Below are 18,399 nucleotides of genomic sequence, written 5' to 3'. Positions count from 1 at the left end.
GATCATTTCATATTATGTAACTAAGTTAGTTCAATAGGAATAGGTTAGTTAGATAGTTTTTTACTTTTTTTTTTAAATAAATGTATTTTTATTGCCTTAAGGGGCTCTATGGGGATTACCCGTAGAGACATTAGGGTTGCTCCCAATGTCTCTATGGGAGCTCCCAAGGCTCCCTCTCTCTTGTATGTTGTGTATAAATAGGGACACATTGTCCCCATTTATTTTATGCTTCTCACTAAGCATTTTATCAATAAAATCTATATTTTTTTTACATTGTGTTGCAATCCCTAGTTGGCTTATTGTGTTATCCTTAAGTGGATTTGTGGTTGTGCACACTATATTGTGTGTTTGTATGCCCTTAGTTGGCTTGTATTTGTTTTTCGCTCATCTCATTACATGGTATCAAAGCTCTCGATCTTGAGAAAAGTGTTCATGTTCGTGAAGAAGCTTCCAAAAGTGTATGTGTGATCGTGGTACTTGCAAGTGGCCTTCTACATTTCTCTCCTCTTCCTCTATCATTCAAATGGGGCATGAACAAAAGATTGACCTTTCCTTCAAACTCAATGGTACCAACTGCATGACGTGGGCCTCCGCTATGGAGAACTTCAAAGGAAAGAGTCTTTGGGGATACATGATGTGCACAATTTCCGAACCTCAACTCAAGCTTACCAAACTTAAAGGAGATCAAGAAAAGGCTTTTGAAGGAGATGCTCGATCCAAAGCCATTAAATATCATCATTCAAAAGTAGAAGATTGGGAGAGTAATCGTGCTAAGATTCTTGCATGGTTCATGAATAATGTTGAAATGAAAATTTGTGCTAATATTGCCAAATTTAGAAAGGCAAATGAAGCATAGTTGTTTATGAAATGTACGTACACTCAAAAAGATCTTGCAAAACAATATTACTTGCAAGAGAAAAGTAGAATCAAGCAAGGAGACATGAGTGTCCGTGATTTCTTTAGTGCATTATCTCCTCTTTGGGATGAATTTGCACTATTAGAGCCTAAGTGGGTGGCCACTGAAGACGTGAAACTTAGGCGGAAACAAATAAAAAAAACAAACAATTTTTGTATGGATTACGTTCAGAGTTTGAACAAGATCTTCTCTCCTTTATAGGACATCTTCACTTTCCTTAGAAGATGTCATTGCCGAAGTATGCCAAGAAGAAACTCGTCTTGGCATGGCTAAAAGAGGAGATGAAGTAATGGTCGTATCTAGCCCCGAAAACAATGTTAGATCATATAGACTTCTACAATTTGGGAGGCAAAATGGCTCATGGAACCATTAGAAATGGTATCCCACCTTCAAACACAAGAGGAAGAGAAGTAGGGAGGGGGAGAGATGTCAGTGGCTGTAGAAAACCCAAAATTAGGGCCTGCGGTTTTCTTCATTAGATATATACACGTACACTTTAATTAGGGTACAAAAACACCCTTTACACAAAGTATGGAATTTACAACATGCCATTAATGAGCATGTGTTTAAATACAACTAAAACAGATTGGGTCTGGATCCTGAGATCCAGACCCAGTCGTGACATCTTTTCACCCTCTCTCAAGTTGTACATGGTTTTGAACCATGAACAACTTGCCTTTTAACATCCAAAATATGTCCTTGATAAGTCCTTTTGTAAACAAGTCAACAACTTGATCAGCAGTCCGAACGTATTCTGGTTCATTTTCCTTCTCTTCGTCCTTCTGTCTTACAAAATGTTGATCAATTTCAATATGCTTGGCACGATTGTGGTAGATGGGATTGAATGACATGTTGATAGCACTTTGATTGTCACACAAGAGAATGCTTTTAGAAATCGATTCTCCTACTTCTGCCAACAGGTGTCTGATCCATGTCACTTCGACTGTTGCAACTGCCATTGATCTGTATTCAACTTCTGTGCTCGACCTGGCTATGGCCTTTTGTTTTCTACTGCTCCAGGAGACAAGATTTAGGCCAATGAAAACACAGTATCTTGAGACTGATCTACGCTCATCTGGATCTCCTGCCCAATCTGCATCGGTGTAAGAAGTTCATGCATGTGATGGTCATGCATACTCTTTCTGTACATAAGACCATCGCCAATAGTTCCCTTCAAATATCGAAGAATGCATTTAACAACTTTCATATGTGGTTCATGCATGAACTGAGATACCTGATTGACCGAATAGACAATGTCAGGTCAAGTGAAGGTAAGATACTGAAGCATTCCAACTGCCCCGTGATATCCTGTAGGGTCCTCATACAAATCTCCATCTTGGGAACTTAGTCTCTGATGAAGTACACTGGGTGTGCTTAGAGGCTTGCAATCTGTCATACCTGCCTTGCTAAGAACATCAACAGTATACTTATGTTGAGTAAGTGTCATACCTTCAGGAGTCCTATCAACTTTTACTCCAAGAAAGTATCGCGGTTTACCAAGATCTTTCATCTTAAATCTATGGTTCAAAAGTTCTTTGACCTGTTCAATATGTTCATTAGAGTTACCTGTAATGATAATGTCATCAACATATATCAATAACAGGGTAACTATATCTTTGCATTTGAATATGAAAAGGGAATGGTCAAGAAGAGACCGACTAAAACCATATTTTTTTACTTCAAGAGAGAAACTGTCAAACCAAGATCGAGATGCCTATTTCAGACTATATATAGCTCTCTTTAATCTGCACACATATTCTTTGGAGTTCCCTTTGGCATACTCAGTGGGTTGCTCCATGTATACTTCCTCCTTCAGAGTTCCATGGAGAAAAGCATTTTTTACATCCAGTTGACTGAGAGTCCATTGATGCTCAATAGCCAATGACAATATGATGCAGATAGTGCCCATTTTCACGACTGGATTGAAGGTCTCATCATAGTCTTGTCCTGGCTCCTGTGTGAAGCCTTTGGCAACCAGTCGAGCCTTGTATCGCTCGATAATACCATCCGGCTTATACTTTATCTTATACACCCACTTTGAACCAACCACATTTCGATTGTGTGGTCTATGAACTATATCCCAAGTGCCACACTCATGAAGAGCCTCTATTTCTTCGTTCATAGCTTCAATCCATCTTTTAGAATTTACTGCTTGATAAAACGTGGTGGGTTGATCTTCTTTGCCCAAGGCGGTTAAGAAAAGTTGAAAATCCATTGTGAAGTTCTCATAACTAACCCACCTATCAATAGGGTGTCGAGGCTGGGTAGACCTTCTGTGTACAGGTGATGGCATTGGAATCTTGTGGGAAGATGAATCTTTTGGCCAGGGTCAAAAATCTAGATTCTAAACTAAGGCCCAGTCTAGAGTTATATCATTGAAAATATCATGATTTTTCTCAATACTTTTAAACACTCATAGAGAAAACACAATATTTCTAAATATCACTCATATGTACATCTTAATTTTTCATGATATTAACATGATCACAACACTTTTTCAAATTGATACATTTTCTTAAATTTACCAAAAATTTGCATGTATTTTTTGCATTTTAAAGTTCATGTATAATGATTTCAAGAAAAGCAATTTTTTAATATACCATGAGATTTTCACTTGCACAGAAAATCCCATTAACAAATTTCATGACGAGAACACACACACACACATACATATATTAGAGAGAGAGAGAGAGAGAGCTTTTCCTGTAGTCACTAAGTGGTGGTCATATTGTCAACATATCTGCACCTTTTGTGTAACCATTGTTAAGGACTTTCCCACCACTTTGCATAACTAAATAAATGAAATTGATGCCTTTTCACTCCTTACCTCTTGCTCTGAAAGGATCAAAGCTACACTTTGTTTATAATTTGTGCTTTATCATTTACATAGTTTATTCATTGGATTTCCATCTTATTCTTGTATTATGGTTTTATGGGCATAAATTTGTAATGAGATGAGTGGAAAACAAATACAAGCTATGTCACATAGGTGTGGGTACGGGTGCGGATGTGGCACTTTAAAAAAACTTGGATGCGGGGGTGCGGGGAGGGTATATATATATATAGATAAATTTTAATAGTTTTAAGTTAACACTACGTGTATGTGTGTGCATTTATGTATATATATAATATAGATAAAAATGGACTTGATTAGGGTTAACTGAATCTACTTTTGGATAGAAATGGACCTTAGTGTGGCGGACTTCACCTAACCTATGTCATATGGGTGCGGGTGCGGGTGTGACACGGGTGCGGCGCAATTTCAAAAATTTTGGACACGGGGACTCGGCTATATATATATATATATATATATATATAAGACTCGATCAAAGTTGTGCCCATTAGGGGACAAGTGATGAGTTGTGAAGCCTGATTCAGGGTTTTTTTTCCTTACAGGAGGGGGTTTTTTCCTTAAATTCTGTAGCCCAGAAATTTTAAAAATAAAAATAAAAAAATGGACCAAAATGACCCTGGGTGCGTTGACCGCACCCAGGGTTGGGTTGACCGAGTCTGAGCCGCACCTGTGTCCGTGCGTGTCGACGCGGGTGCGTCGACCTTGGAGCCGAGTTCGTGTGACATAGCACCTAACACAAAGGAAGTTGTGTCCAAGTGTCGCACCTGCCTGGGTGCGGGTGCGGTGCCCTGTTAGAAGAGTCTGTGTGACATAGAATACAAAACAACTAAGGGCATACAAACACACTCGGCAAGTTGATATTCAAAAGTAACATATGGAAGCTTGATGATTCCTTTCAAATATTCGTTTCGTACATAATGGCAATCCATTTCAATATGCTTGGTACGCTCATGGAAGGTGTGGTTGTTGGCAATCCATTTCAATATGCTTGGTTTAACTTTGAACACTCATCTACAATTTCTTTTCTAAAGGTAAAGTAGTTATTTTTCATGTTTTGGCTTTCATAAGGGCATCTAATTCCACCTTCATGTCTTCATTCCAATGAGATAAGTTTTTAGCTTCATTATAATTAGATGATTCTTGAAAAGAATGTAATGCTATTAGGCATGATCTATAGCGTGGAGACAAGGGGTCATAAGACACAAACCTATTAGGTAGAATGGAAGGACGACTAGATCTTCTAAGGTTGGATTCTTCTATAGAAGGATTATGGTCAATCTCTAAATTTTTAGCTAAAGATTCTTCTTCGGGAGAAGAGTATTTTTCTAAAACATTTTGAGGGTTATTTTCCTCACACCGAGTATAAACATGCATGCCTTCAGTAGATCTCTCATCTGCTATATCACTGTCCATAATATGATAATCACAAGGTTCTATACTCTCATTACTGGGATGGTTATCATCAACATTATCATTATTCAAAGTCTCATTATCATTCCTTGGAATGAGATCAAATAAAAATGCATAGTTTACTTCCTCTTTTTCATTTCTTTGATCAAAGACATTCTCACTTTCTAAGAAGGTTGCATCTTTAGAAACATAAAGTTTATTATTTTTAAAGTCAACATCTATATCCTTTTTGTTTTTCCCCATATCCAATGAAGACACATTCAATGGCCTTTGGGGATAATTTATCTTTTTTGTATAGTAGTACAAAACATTTACAACAAAAAATTTGTAATCTTTTGAAGTCTGGTGTTATTTTAAATAACTTTTCACAAGGAGTAATATTTTGCAAGGATGATGATGGCATTCAATTTATTAAATGTGTTGAAGTCAAAACAACTTCGGCCCAAAAAGATTTTGGAATATTCTTAGAAATAAGGAGGTTCCTAGCAGTTTTCATAATATGTCTATGTTTTCTTTCCGCTAGCCCATTTTGTTGGAAAGTTCTAGGACAAGACCCTTGATGGCAAATTTTATTTTGTTTTAAGTAGTTTTGAAATTCTTTTGACAAATATTCTCCATCCGAATCGGATCTAAGTGTGGCAATGTTACTTTGAAATTGATTTTCGACTATCATATGAAATTCTTTAAAAAAAATACATCAGATTTAAAATTGAGAAAGTAGACCCATATATATCTAGTAAAGTCATCTATAAATGTCACATAATATGAATAACCTCATTTCGATATAACCGAAAAAGGACCCCAAACATCCAAATGCACTAACTCAAACAATCTTTTAGAGATGAAAGTTCTATTTGAAAAATGGATAGATTTCATTTTGCCAAGTATACAATCTTTGCAAACCATATATTTTTCTTTACAAAATTTTTCCTTAAAAAGAAAAGATACATTTTTTAATATCTTGGATGTCCAAGTCTTTTATGCCAAGTTTCAATATCATTATCTTTGACATAATTATAAAAAGACTTTGGTGGAAGAGATGAAGAATCCATGAAATAGAGATCACCCCTCCTATGGCCTTGCCCAATCCATTTCTCGGATCGGAGATCCTGCACAAAGCAACTTTAGATGAAAAGGAGATTTTGCATCCATGGTCGGTAATTTAAAAAATGGAAAAAAGATTTAAATTCAACTCAGGAACAATCCTAATTTTTGGAACAAAAAAGTTTTGAGAATCTAAATTTTCAATACTTTTAATGTTTAAAGATGTTCCATTAGCGATGGAAGCACAAGGCAAATTTGGGTTAGTGCATACATCGGATAAAGTAATCTCATGTGGCCCAAGTCAAGAATCCATGAGCACTCACCAGGATAGAAAGAGGAGGCAAGGCGGCACCCGATGTAGAGAATGAAGATTTGAGCATTTGGTTGAAATGTCATAGTTAATTAACAAAGTGTGTCTTTTAGTTCTCCTCCACTTTTGCAATCTTCCTCTTTTTTTGGCGTGGATTCTTCTACGGAAGCCACCTTATTTCTATGTTTTGGACAAAGAGGTCTAATGTGACCCGGCTCATTGCAAAAGTGACAAATAGGCCTTTTTGATCCAACATAGTTATTGTTCCTGTGTCACAACTGGATCTCAGGATCCAGACCCAATCTGTTTTAGTTGTATTTAAACACATGATCATTAATGACATGTTGTAAATTCCATACTTTGTGTAAAGGGTGTTTCTATACCCTAATTAAAGTGTACGTGTATATATCTAATGAAGAAAACCGCAGATCCTAATTTTGGGTTTTCTGCAGCCACCGACATCTCTCCCCCTCTCTACTTCTCTTCCTCTTGTGTTTGAAGGTGGGATACCATTTCTAACATGGTATCAGAGCATTAGATCCCTTGAAGATCGTGTCCAGCCTCCTTGCTATTCTCTAAGGTATTTTTCTCTCGGTTCCCATCGTCTCTTCCTTTCTTCACAATCCAACGATTTCTTCTTATCCTATTTGTTTCCTCTTTCTCTATTCCTTTCTTCATACAACATATTCTTTTCTGATTTCACCCATAAAATAATCTTTTCTAACCCCACAAATCAGAATTCATATTTGCGTGATTTCAAAGTTTGAAATCACATCAAACCCGTTCCTTATCTTTCCTCATATTGACGTCAGATATGAATCTGACCTGAAGACGTTCGTTGTACTTCCTTGATTGATTAATATCACTCTATCTACCTCTCAACTTTGGAATTTTCCCTTTTAGAAAGAAAATACGTTAAAGAAAGCACGTTATTTTCACATTAACGTGCCTTCTTACTGATTGATCCATATTTCTTTTAGAGCAGTTTCTTTTCTTTCTTACTGCATATTCTGTTTTCTGTCTCGGGTCTACAGGTTAAAAAAAAAAAGGCAACCGAGTTCTAAGTTTACTTTGTTTGCTTTAAAAGTGATTTCTCTTTCTGGTCTCTTAATCCTTCTCGTTTTTCACCCATTGACTATGGATTCATTTCCATCTTCGCAATCTAGCCTATCTTCCAACTTTCTCAGTTAGCTTGTGTCTGAGAAACTGAACAATTCCAACTTTTTAACCTTGAAGAGACAAATCATCCCATTCATAAGGAGTCAGGATCTTTCTGGACATCTGGATGGCTCTGTTCCTGTCCCTCCAGAGTTCTTATCACAAGAAGGCAAGAATGGGGAGGGTGAAACTTCAATTACATTTGTTAGAAATCCAGAGTATGTATCGTGGATAAAGCGAGATCAGGCTTTGGTTGCCTACATCACTTTCACTCTGTTACAGGAGGTGCTTGTGGCAATCCCAAATGATTGCTTAGCTATGCAGTTATGGCATCGTCTTGTTCAGACATATTCTCAAGTTTCTCAGGCTAGATTTTATTTTTAAAAGAAAGAGTTTCAAATGTTGAGGAAAGACTCCATGATGGTCATGGAGTACTTGAACAAAATGAAGACTATCACAGATCAGTTGGCCATCGTGGGTTGCACGGTCAGTGACAAAGATATGGTGCAACAGACTTTGAGCGGGCTGGGACCCGATTATCACATGATGGTTACTTCTTTGCTGTGTTTGCCATACTTATTTTTGAAGACCTTCGTGCTAAGCTCTTCTAGTATGAGATGACCTTGAAGGGATTCTCCGAAGGTATTCACAACCTCATTGGAGCACATGAGGTCCTTGCCACAGGTGTTACTTATGGTCGAGGACCTGGTAGGTATGAATCCTGAGAAAGGGGAGGTCAAGAGAAGAATGAACAAGGAACCCGTGGAATTTTACCTACTTCCAGTATGCCTCCTAATCTGCAAAGGCAAAGGAGGATACCTACATGTTTTCTCTGCAACAAAAGGGGGCACATCAAAGCAAATTGCTGGTATAACACGCAAAATCGAGGAAAACAATTGGAGACAAGAATAGTCACTGGAGATGAGTCTCATCACCATATTTCGTACATTGAAAATTCTGTAATTCCTATGTCCAACTCTTCTCTTGCTCTTTCAAATGTCATTCATGCTCCTAATATCAAGAAAAATATTGTTTCAGTCTCTAAACTTGTCGATGACATTAATGCTTCAGTCGAGTTTACTCCTTTTTCTGCTCATGTTAAGGACCCTCACACGAGAGAAGCGTTCGTTGAAGGAAAACAACAAGAGAATATGAACGCGTTCCAAGAGAATCCTTCCTCTCGTGTTCAACCTGTTGATTCCATCTTGAAGCTCACATCATCATCTTCAGCTTCTCCTGAGAGTGTTCTTAATATTTCTGAATGTATTGAGCTGAATCTTTGGCATGGTCGTCTGGGTCATTGTAGTAGTCGTTTTATTGATAAGCTTGTTTCAAGCAGTCTTATTCCCAAGTCAAGTCTGAATTTAAGTGTCGATAATAAAAAATGTTCTAGTGGTCTTTAGTGTAAGAGTCATGTTCTTCCATTTCATTCTATTAATAAAAGAGCTTCAAGACCATTTAAAATTATATGTTCTGGTGTTTGGGGTCTCGCTCCAGTTCCTTCCATGTCTGGCACTAGATATTATCTTATTTTTGTTGATAGCTATTCTCGATATACATGGATCTTCTTTATGAAAAGTAAATCTGAAACCTTCAAATTGTTTCAGAATTTTCATACCTTTGTTCAAAATAAATTCTCTGAGAATATTACTATGGAGGGGGTGAGTTCTCTTCAAATGACTATTAATTTCCTCCAGACAAATAGAATAAGTAGGCAGGTGTCTTGCCCCCATACACTTCAACAGAATGGGATTGCTGAACGGAAGCATCACCATATTGTCAAAAGTGCAATGAGCATGATGCATGATAGTAATCTTTCAGTTACCTTGGGGGCAGAGGCCTTTCATACAACAGTCTATGTCATAAATCGATTGCCCATGAATATCTTGGAAAACAAATCACCCAATTTTTCTTTGCATGGTGTCGTCGGGTCTTAGGCAACCCTACTATGAAGTCCATCGAGATGTCATCCCACTTCCACTTTGGGATCTCAAGTGGCTGCAGAAGTCCACCATGTCTCTGGTGTTCGATCTTCACCTACTGACAGGTGAGACACTGGGACACGAACTCCGCAATGTCCCGCTTCATCCCATTCCACCAGTAAGTCCGCTGAAGATCTTTAAACATCTTGGTGGAACCAAAGCGAACAGAATATCTAGACCTGTGAGCTTCACTCATCAGCTCCTCCCGCAGCGCCTTCGGAACCCACCATTTGTCTCCGAATATGATGGTTTTGTCCTCCTCTCTGCGAAACTGTGCCTCTGACTTTTAGGCACTCTAAAATAACTTCTCAAAATCCAGATCGATTGACTGGAGCTCCTCGATCTGATCTATGATCTCTGGTCTTGCCTGCATCCTCGCACAAAGGATGCATCCGAAGTCATCCGCAAACGGCTGCCATTTGACAAACTCCTCGACCAGATCCCAACTGCGTCCAATCATGCTATTTGTTGTAACTGATGCCTTTCTATTAAGCGCATCTGCCACTACATTCGCCTTACCATGATGGTAAGCGATGGAGAAATCATAGTCCTTCAGGAACTCTAACCACCTACGTTGCCTCAAATTCAAATCACGCTGCGTGAATATACTTGAGACTCTTGTGATCGGACATAACCTCAAATTATTCCCCATAAAGTTATTGATGCTAAATTTTCAATGTGAAAACCACTGCTGCCAACTCCAAGTCATGTGTGGGGTAATTCTTCTCATGCACCTTGAGTTGCCTAGAAGCATACGCTATAACCTTTCCGTGCTACATGAGAACACAACCCAGTCTGGTCCTCGAAGCATCGCTATACACAACGAAACCACCCATCCCAGAAGGCAATGTCAAAACGGGTGTCGTGGTCAACCTTTTCTTCAGCTCCTGAAAATTGTCCTCACATCGAGGTGACCACTCGAACTTTACTCCTTTCTATAACAATCGAGTCATAGGAGTCGCTATACGCGAGAAGTCTTGAATGAATCAATGGTAGTAGCCTGCCAATCCCAAGAAACTCTTGATGTCGGTCACCGTCTTCGGTTGCTCCCATGACAAAACGACCTCTACCTTGGCTTGATCAACCTCCACGCCTCTCTCGGATATCAGGTGACCGAGAAACATCACCCTATCAATTCATAACTCGCACTTTGAGAACTTAGCATAGAGCTGATGTTCTTTCAATGTTTGTAATACGATTCGTAGATGCTCTCGGTGCTCTTCCACACTCTCCGAGTAGATAAGAATGTCATCATTAAGTATGATCCACACTTGCAACCTATAGTAGTTTCAGTTTAAGCTGGCACTGGAGACCACCAAAAAGTGTTTTGATGCAAAGATATCTATTTTGTCCCTTATTTTTGGGCATTGGAAAGAATCTGCATTTTGATGGTTTCCCAACAACACTTTGAGATGAAACTTGTTTTGTGATGTGGTTGCCTGTCTAAATAGGGTCTCCTTGGTACCTATAAAACTTCAGAAGTTAGAGTTCTAAGTGTAGGATCTAAAATCTAGATTAGAATATGAATATATGATCCAGCATACAGTAACTCGTGTGTGTGTGTTCTAACTACACACAGCAAAGAGACTTGGACATCCGTTTTGCCAGCCTTCTGTTTGTTAGCTCCATTCAGATGAAGATTAGGATTATCCCCAAGAGTGGCGATCAAGGATGTATATGATCTATCTGATTAACATTTCCCCTCTTTGCTGCAAATTCTACACGTGGGTTTGGCTGCTGTAATGGCGCTTGAGAGTGATGTTCTCACACTGAACAATTTAACAAAACTGTGATTTATGCTTGATTGCTTATTATAACAATGTTGACTTGCAATTTTTCTTTCTTTCTGTCTCAAGGGCATGAATTCTGTTAAGTTGTGCAAAATTTTTTTGCCAAAAGGTTCTTTATGTAATCTCCTTGTTGCACTTGCAGTGCTTTCCCAAGGATGCTCCTCCTTTTATCAACACGGTTCTTCAGGTACTGTTCCTTGCATCATGTTCATGTATATTGCTTGAAATTTTGTTTTGAGCTGGTGTATTATTTTGTTCATTTTGTTTGCCAGAATTTGGCAATAACATGCCTGAGTGGAGCTGATGATGCTAATCCTTCCAAGACAGCAATAAAAGCATCAGCCGGATCCATCCTGGCGAGACTGATGGTTGTGAACACCAACTATCTTGTACATTTGACATCAGAACCATCTCTTTCTGCAAGACTTCAGCAAATTGGGATTTCCTTAGACCAGAATGTGCTCCTTTCCTTGGTTGATGTATGGCTTGAAAAGGTACTGAGATGATTATGTTTATCTCAAGAGTCAATTTCTTTAATAAATAATTTGCTTATTGGATTTTTTTTGTCTTTTCCATTAATATTCATAATTATGTGATTGTACCTTCTTTCTTGTTTGATTCATTACCTGCTCCTCCTTGGTTCTAATTATGTTAACTATCTTTGACTTGTGGTCAGAATTATTAATACATTCCTTTATTTTACTAAATCATGTGATGAGATGCTACCTGGTATCCCTTGTGCAGATCCTAGGTGCATCGGGAATGACAATGTAAACTGATCATTCATTCCTACTTTTTGTCATTTATATATGTCATATTCATATTTCTGAGATGATAGTTTTTTTTTTCTTTTGGCTGTTAGTTATTGTTCACTAGTATGCCATCATATTTATGGTAAATCCATTATCAACTCGTGTGTTGGCTATTTATAAGTTCCATGTGCTGCAACAGTGCCTACATGGTTATATCCTATGTAACACGGACTCTTCTAACATATCTGACATTATCAGAGTTTATTTAATCGGATTTGGATTGAGATTCAAGGTTGGATGGAAAAGCAAATGCTGAATCCGAGTCCTATAGCTGATTGGATACATTTTATATGTATTCAGATTTGGATTCTATTCGGATTCAGTTTTGGATTTAGATCTAAAAGCTGCATACCAGATTTGAATTTGATTATTAATTGGTTCTTATATCTACCAAATCCAACTAAATGTATCCAACCCAAACCCGATTGATTGACATCCTCAAGTAGGTCTTCTTCCATAAGAGGGTTAGAAAGCTATTTATTCAATGATTTGGATTCTATTCGGATTCAGTTTTGGATTCAGATCTAAAAGCTGCATACTAGATTCAGACCCATTTATTAATTGGTTCTTATATGTTCTACTTCTACCAAATTGAACTAAATGTATCCAACCCAAACTCGGTCGATTGACATCCTCAACTAGGTCTTGTTCCATAAGAAGGTTAGAAAGCTGTTTATTCAATGATGAATAGTAATAAAATGATGTTCACGAGATCCTAAAAATCAAACAATTATTAGTGCAATTCCAGGAATAGAAATGATGGAGATTTTGGTCAAAAGGCTGTTTACCTTTGAGGCGGCAGCAGGCGGCTCTCAGGACTTGTTTCTTCTACTCACTAGCATAATCATGGGAACTGTTTTCAATTCAATGATATCATTTGGAAAACTTTTTTCTGCAACCTTATATTTGGTTTATCTGATTTTTCCAGCAGTATTTATAAGTGCACACTTGCTATTGTTCATTAAAGAAAAATCTTGGATGGACCAACCATCTGTAAGTTTTACAGAGTGATGAATGGTTACAAGTAGCCAAGACATCACATGAACCATTCTGGAGCTGAAAATGACCAAAGAATGGACCGCTTCTGCAGAGGCATCGAAAATCCAACTAGTAGTAATTTCCAGTGCTTTCTTGTTGCCGTCATCATATCATTACCATGACATTCTTGCTATGAAAATAAGAACACTTTGGTGAATTTTATATTTTTATCCCTATCCAGAAGAACAAGCATTATGGTAATTTTGGGTGTGCCAGAAGCGCTATATCAAAATGGCAGCTTGCTTATTTCTTCTGCTTCCTGCTTTGGCAACTATGGTAGTGTTCAATTTGTTTTATACCATGGAGCTATCCAGATGTTGTAGATTTTCCCTCAGTGGATTTCTTCTTATATTTAATCTCTTTTGTTTGATGAATAATAATCTATAGTGCAAAGATTTTAAAAGTATTAATGAAGATTTTAACCATAATGAGTCAACTGTTTCTGTGAGGTTTTGTCAAATTGCACAAAGTGGTATCACTTTTGGCAAGCATCTCTTTTCCAAAATATTCCTCTGTTTGGTGTCAAGTTTCTGTTTTTTATTTTGTTCCTTTTCTCTCCTATTGAGAAAGTTACAAATGCTTTTGTTATGATCTATCAGATAGTTATCTTTTCAAGTGTGTAAAACTTCAGTTTCCCCTACCTCTGTAGGTTGACAATGTTCCATTCATCCAAAGAAAGACTTGTGCCTTAGCTCTTGCCATTAGTTTGAACTTCAGAGAAACCCAAATTCTTGAAAAGCTTGAACAAATAGTCAGGTAATTATTGTTACAAAAGATTTCATGATACCATGATGCCGTAGAATTTTCTTCTGCACAAAGCTAAGCAGTTAAAGCATTCCAACCTTCAACTTGTGCAGTGTGTGTACCAGTGTAATCATGGATGATGATGAAGCCAAGGAGGAATCCAGGTGATAGAGCTGTTACGTGTTTTGGCTTTTCAAGAATAATTTTTAATTGGGAAGCTTTTAGCATAGTGTAGGAATGTTTTTTGCCTGTGGTGTACATATTGAATTTTTATCTACGTGAATCCTGCCCTTTAACTCTGGTTTTCACACTAACTGGGCATTTTTGCATCTGTTGATTCATGCAGTTATGCTGATGCAGATTCTCTTGGTTCCCAGAACGAAGGTGATTCATCTGGTACCAGTTCAACTACAGAGATGAGGAGGAGACAGGTGACTTCTCCCTCTATATTTTGCTGCAGTGTGGAGTTATAAATTAATTTCCATGTGTCCTCACTCTCTGCATGGTCTTGATGTGTTTGTGCGCACATGTGCAGGTGTATGGTACTATGCATGTGTATATGTTTTAATGCATTTGCACGGGTGCATATGTTTCTTAGTGTGTGCATGCACAAGCATGCTTGGTAGGGCATTCTTTACACTCATCATTAGGAATTGCCATTGGTCAAACTTGATATGAGAACTATATGTTGAAAATTTCTTTCTTGTAATCATGTTGTTTTGAGGTAATGGAAATACATTAAAGTATAAATGTGGAAATTTGATGGTCTTCATGCCTGCATTGGAAATTGATTTTGTTATTGAGCATGTTGTTCATACTTCAAAAATGTATCTTATCATGTTCAATTATCATTCAAGAGAGTGTGCATTCATTAGAGAAACTAAAGAAGTCTACCTTTATCATAATTTCTTTTTGTTTTGTTTTTCGCTTTCCTTTGTCTTCAGATCAAAGAATCTGATCCAATAAAGCAGTTATCACTGGAGAACATACTAAGAGAGAATCTTCGTGCATGTTCCGCAATTCATGGTGAATCATACTTTAATTCAGCTATGAGCAGGATGCATCCATCAGTATTTTCACAGTTGCAGCATGCTCTGAAGATGGCTTGAGATATGCAATTTACATACAGATGTTCGTTGCTGTCTATAGTGGCTCTGCTCCAGCTATTGGTTCTATCATCCTTCCTGTTTACTGTTGCAAATGAATTAGGTGAGCCGCTGTGCATGGTACTGTAAACTCTTCAGCCCTCTTTTTGTGCGAGAGTGCTATCTTTCCTTTTTTTTTTTTTGCTTATCGAATAAGGGGTTATTAGACTCGGTTTTCATCACAGTGTTTCAGGTATCTAGATGTCATATGAAGCTATGGTTGTGCTTGTTGGTCCAGTGCTATGGATTTGTTACGAATTAGTTCCTTTTGTTCAAATTCCAAGAGGAGCGAGAAAAATGGACTATGTAAAGTACCTTGTTCGAGTTTATGGCCAAGGCAATTTTAAGCGGTACAAAAGGACTTTTTCATTCATTTCTTGTGAATAGACTGTTATGTTTGTTTTGCGACACTCCAGGCGGATTTTTCATGATCCATCTTGCATCATTCCTGTTCTACAAATGCCTGTTTCACAATATGCCATTCTTCCATCCATCTCTTGTGTCAACCTTTTTTGCATTTTTTGTAGCCCTAGATCGCTAGATGGATTTAGCAAAATTAGGAAACCCTTCCATCACAAGTTTTCTGTATTCGAATGTGGTTGAGGAAAGATGACAGTAATGAGTTTCTGTCAATGTGTACCCATCATTCTGTTTCTCATGAAATTGTGCATGATAGGTATCAACTACACTTTTGAAACTGTACGTATAGTGTTCAGAAATCTTTGAATGTGCATTAATTCTTGAGAAAATCAATAGTTATCTGTAAAATTCTAATATTTTAAGCTTTTTATCCTTAGTGTGTGTGTGTTTCTACATGCCTAGGCATGCATGCTGTTGTTGAGAGAGAGAGAGAGAGAGAGAGAGAGAGAGCTGCACACGACTTGAGAAAACTTGAACCTTATCTGCTGCTGGTTTCAAGACGTCACCAATGCATACACCAAGGATAGGAAGCTTGGTTGTTAAATCCCTAATAGAGCCGTTTGGTTTCTCGTCCTTATTTGTGAGACATTGTTGGGGAAAGTTCCCAAGTGTGAGCGTTGCTGTAAAACCCAGGTCAAAAAAAAATTATTGGACCCGGGTCGGGTCTGGACTCGACCCAGGTCCGTTCTTGTTAGGGTTTTAAAACCTGACTCAGGAAGATGATTTTAAAAGAAATCCTCTTCCCGAGCGCCGTACCCCACCAGCGCCTTCGACTGGATAAGGGAAACCCATCGGGGTTTCCCCATTTATCGCCCCCCCCCCCCCCCTCGAGCTCTTTAAGAGCATCGCAGGAGGGCAAGGGGAAGCACGCCTCCCTCTCGAATCTCCTCGCTCTCCTCACGCCGGCCCTCTTCTCCTTCCCTGTGCACACCACCAACACCGATCGGCGACGCTGGCCGACGCCGTCGATCCTCCCCCAGGTACGCCCTTTTCCCCCCTTATTCTCCCTTCACCTCCCTCCCTCTCTATCATCTCGCCGGGAGGCCGATGGCCCTTGCCGTGCCCTCCCTCTTTTCCTTCTCCTTGAGGGTTTGTCGGGAGGTCGACAGGCGGCGCACGGCCCCTGTTGTGCCCTCCCACTCCCTGTGTAAATCGAAGGCCCGACAGGTGGCCTACGGGTCCCCTGTCGTCTCCCCTTCTCTCTTGGGGTTTCCCGGTAAGCCTAGCCGGTAGGGGGGGGGGGAGCGACGGCCCCTGTGGCACCTTCCCTCCCTTGTGGGCTATCGGTCGATCGACGGGAGGTCGGCTGCCCCCCTTCTTAGCCGTTGAATGATAGACGGGGGCTCGGGCCCCTTCAAATTGTCGTCTCTTCGGGCAGGGGCCGAGGCTCCTGCCATTCTTGGTTTTGTCAGGCAGGGGCCTCGGCCCCTGCCAATCGCTGTTTTTGTCAGGCAGGGGTCGAAGCCCTTGCCGATTAGTTGTTTTATCAGACAGGGGTCGAGCCCTTGCCATTGTTTGTTGTTAGGCAGGGGTCGAGGCCCCTGCCGTTGATGTTTTGTCAGGCAGGGGCCAAGGTCCCAGCCATTCACCATTTTGTCAGGCAGGGGCCGAGACCCTTGCCATTTGGTGTTTTCGTCAAGCAGGGGCCGAGGCCTCTGTCATCTCGTTTTGTCAGGCAGGGACTGAAGTCCCTGCCATTTGTTACTCTCGTGAGGCTCGGCCCCTGCCGTTGGTTGTTGTGTCAGGCAGGGGTCGAGGCCCCTGCCATTTATTGCTTTCGTCATGCAGGGGCTGAGGTCCCTGCCGTTTGTTGTTTTGGCAGGCAGAGGTCGAAGCCCCTGTCATTCGCTGCTCTGTCTGGCAGGGGTTGAGGCCTCTGCCATCCGATGTCCTGTCATTCGTTGTTTGGTCAGGCAGGGGTTGATGCCCCTGTTGCTCGTCGTTTAGTCGGGCAGGGGTCTTGGGCCACTACCGTTCTATTTTCCCTGTTAAGCAGGAGCCTTGACCCTGCCACTCATCAGTTTTCGCCGATAGGGCAGGTCTTACCATTGCCCTTTTGTTCTTTTTGACAACTATGTCATAATAACTCTCACACTCTTGCAGATTTACGCAACGGGTCCCGTACATGCTCCGCGGCCCGACCCTCATATTATCTACACTCGTAGACGCAAGCAGCTACACAACATCCCGAGATAGGAGAAAGTCACACGAGGATTTTAGATGAATGAAATAAAATATAAGACTTCTGAGATAAAATAGTTATTTTACATACTTGCTTACCTGAAGAATTATTTAACTTATGATTGTCTGGTTAGTGTTTTTCTCGTTCTTATTCCTCTGGAATTTCATGCTTAATGTATGCAATACGGGTGAACTCATTTTTACAGAAATGCATATGATTGTGTTTATGTACTTGCTCATTGTTGTGATTTTTTTATATATGTCGTGTTGTTATTTCATGATGAAACTTGTAGCCGCCCTCAGGCAAGCCTCGTAGGGTGTGCAGGTGTACGTACCACATTTTGTCCTTTTGGAAATGTGTGAAATTGGGTACAAATACTAAAAGCTTGAGAGGAGGTGTTTCCTCGTGCAAGGTTGCCTCCTCGAGAATGAATGTCTGCTTATAAAGCTTGCGAGCTAGTTATGCGTTGCTAGATGCAACTAAGTGTATCCCGAGTCGGTTACTCGGAAGAAATGATTGAATCCACAGCGATCCCAGGACTTGTCTGAGACTTCCTGTTTCTTAGTAATTGAGCATGCCAAGTATATTACTGAT

General features: G+C 39.6%; 1 protein-coding gene across 2 annotated transcripts in view; it reads left to right on the top strand.

Annotated features, from left to right (window-relative positions):
* The window catches only part of LOC149830584 (uncharacterized), a 108,750-nt gene extending 93,174 nt beyond the window's left edge, over positions 1-15,576 (top strand). The window contains exons 18-24 of one of the 2 annotated variants that reach the window (XR_016433683.1): positions 11,607-11,651; positions 11,737-11,958; positions 13,964-14,070; positions 14,172-14,222; positions 14,405-14,489; positions 15,003-15,267; positions 15,389-15,576. Coding sequence is in view for 1 of the 2 variants with exons in the window: in XM_090015864.1 (XP_089871990.1) it covers positions 11,607-11,651; positions 11,737-11,958; positions 13,964-14,070; positions 14,172-14,222; positions 14,405-14,489; positions 15,003-15,167 (675 nt within the window). In the remaining variant the exon portion in view is untranslated. Of the gene's footprint in view, positions 1-11,606; positions 11,652-11,736; positions 11,959-13,963; positions 14,071-14,171; positions 14,223-14,404; positions 14,490-15,002 lie in introns of both variants that reach the window. The other variant, XM_090015864.1, reaches the window with a different exon arrangement.
* Positions 15,577-18,399: the final 2,823 nt, after the last annotated feature.

The sequence above is a fragment of the Nuphar pumila genome, chromosome 8 (genome assembly GCF_984573655.1).
Source record: "Nuphar pumila chromosome 8, dmNupPumi1.hap1.1, whole genome shotgun sequence".
NCBI lineage: Eukaryota > Viridiplantae > Streptophyta > Magnoliopsida > Nymphaeales > Nymphaeaceae > Nuphar > Nuphar pumila.
The sequence above is the reverse complement of the archived record's forward strand: the minus strand, read 5'-3'. Positions and strand labels throughout refer to the sequence as shown.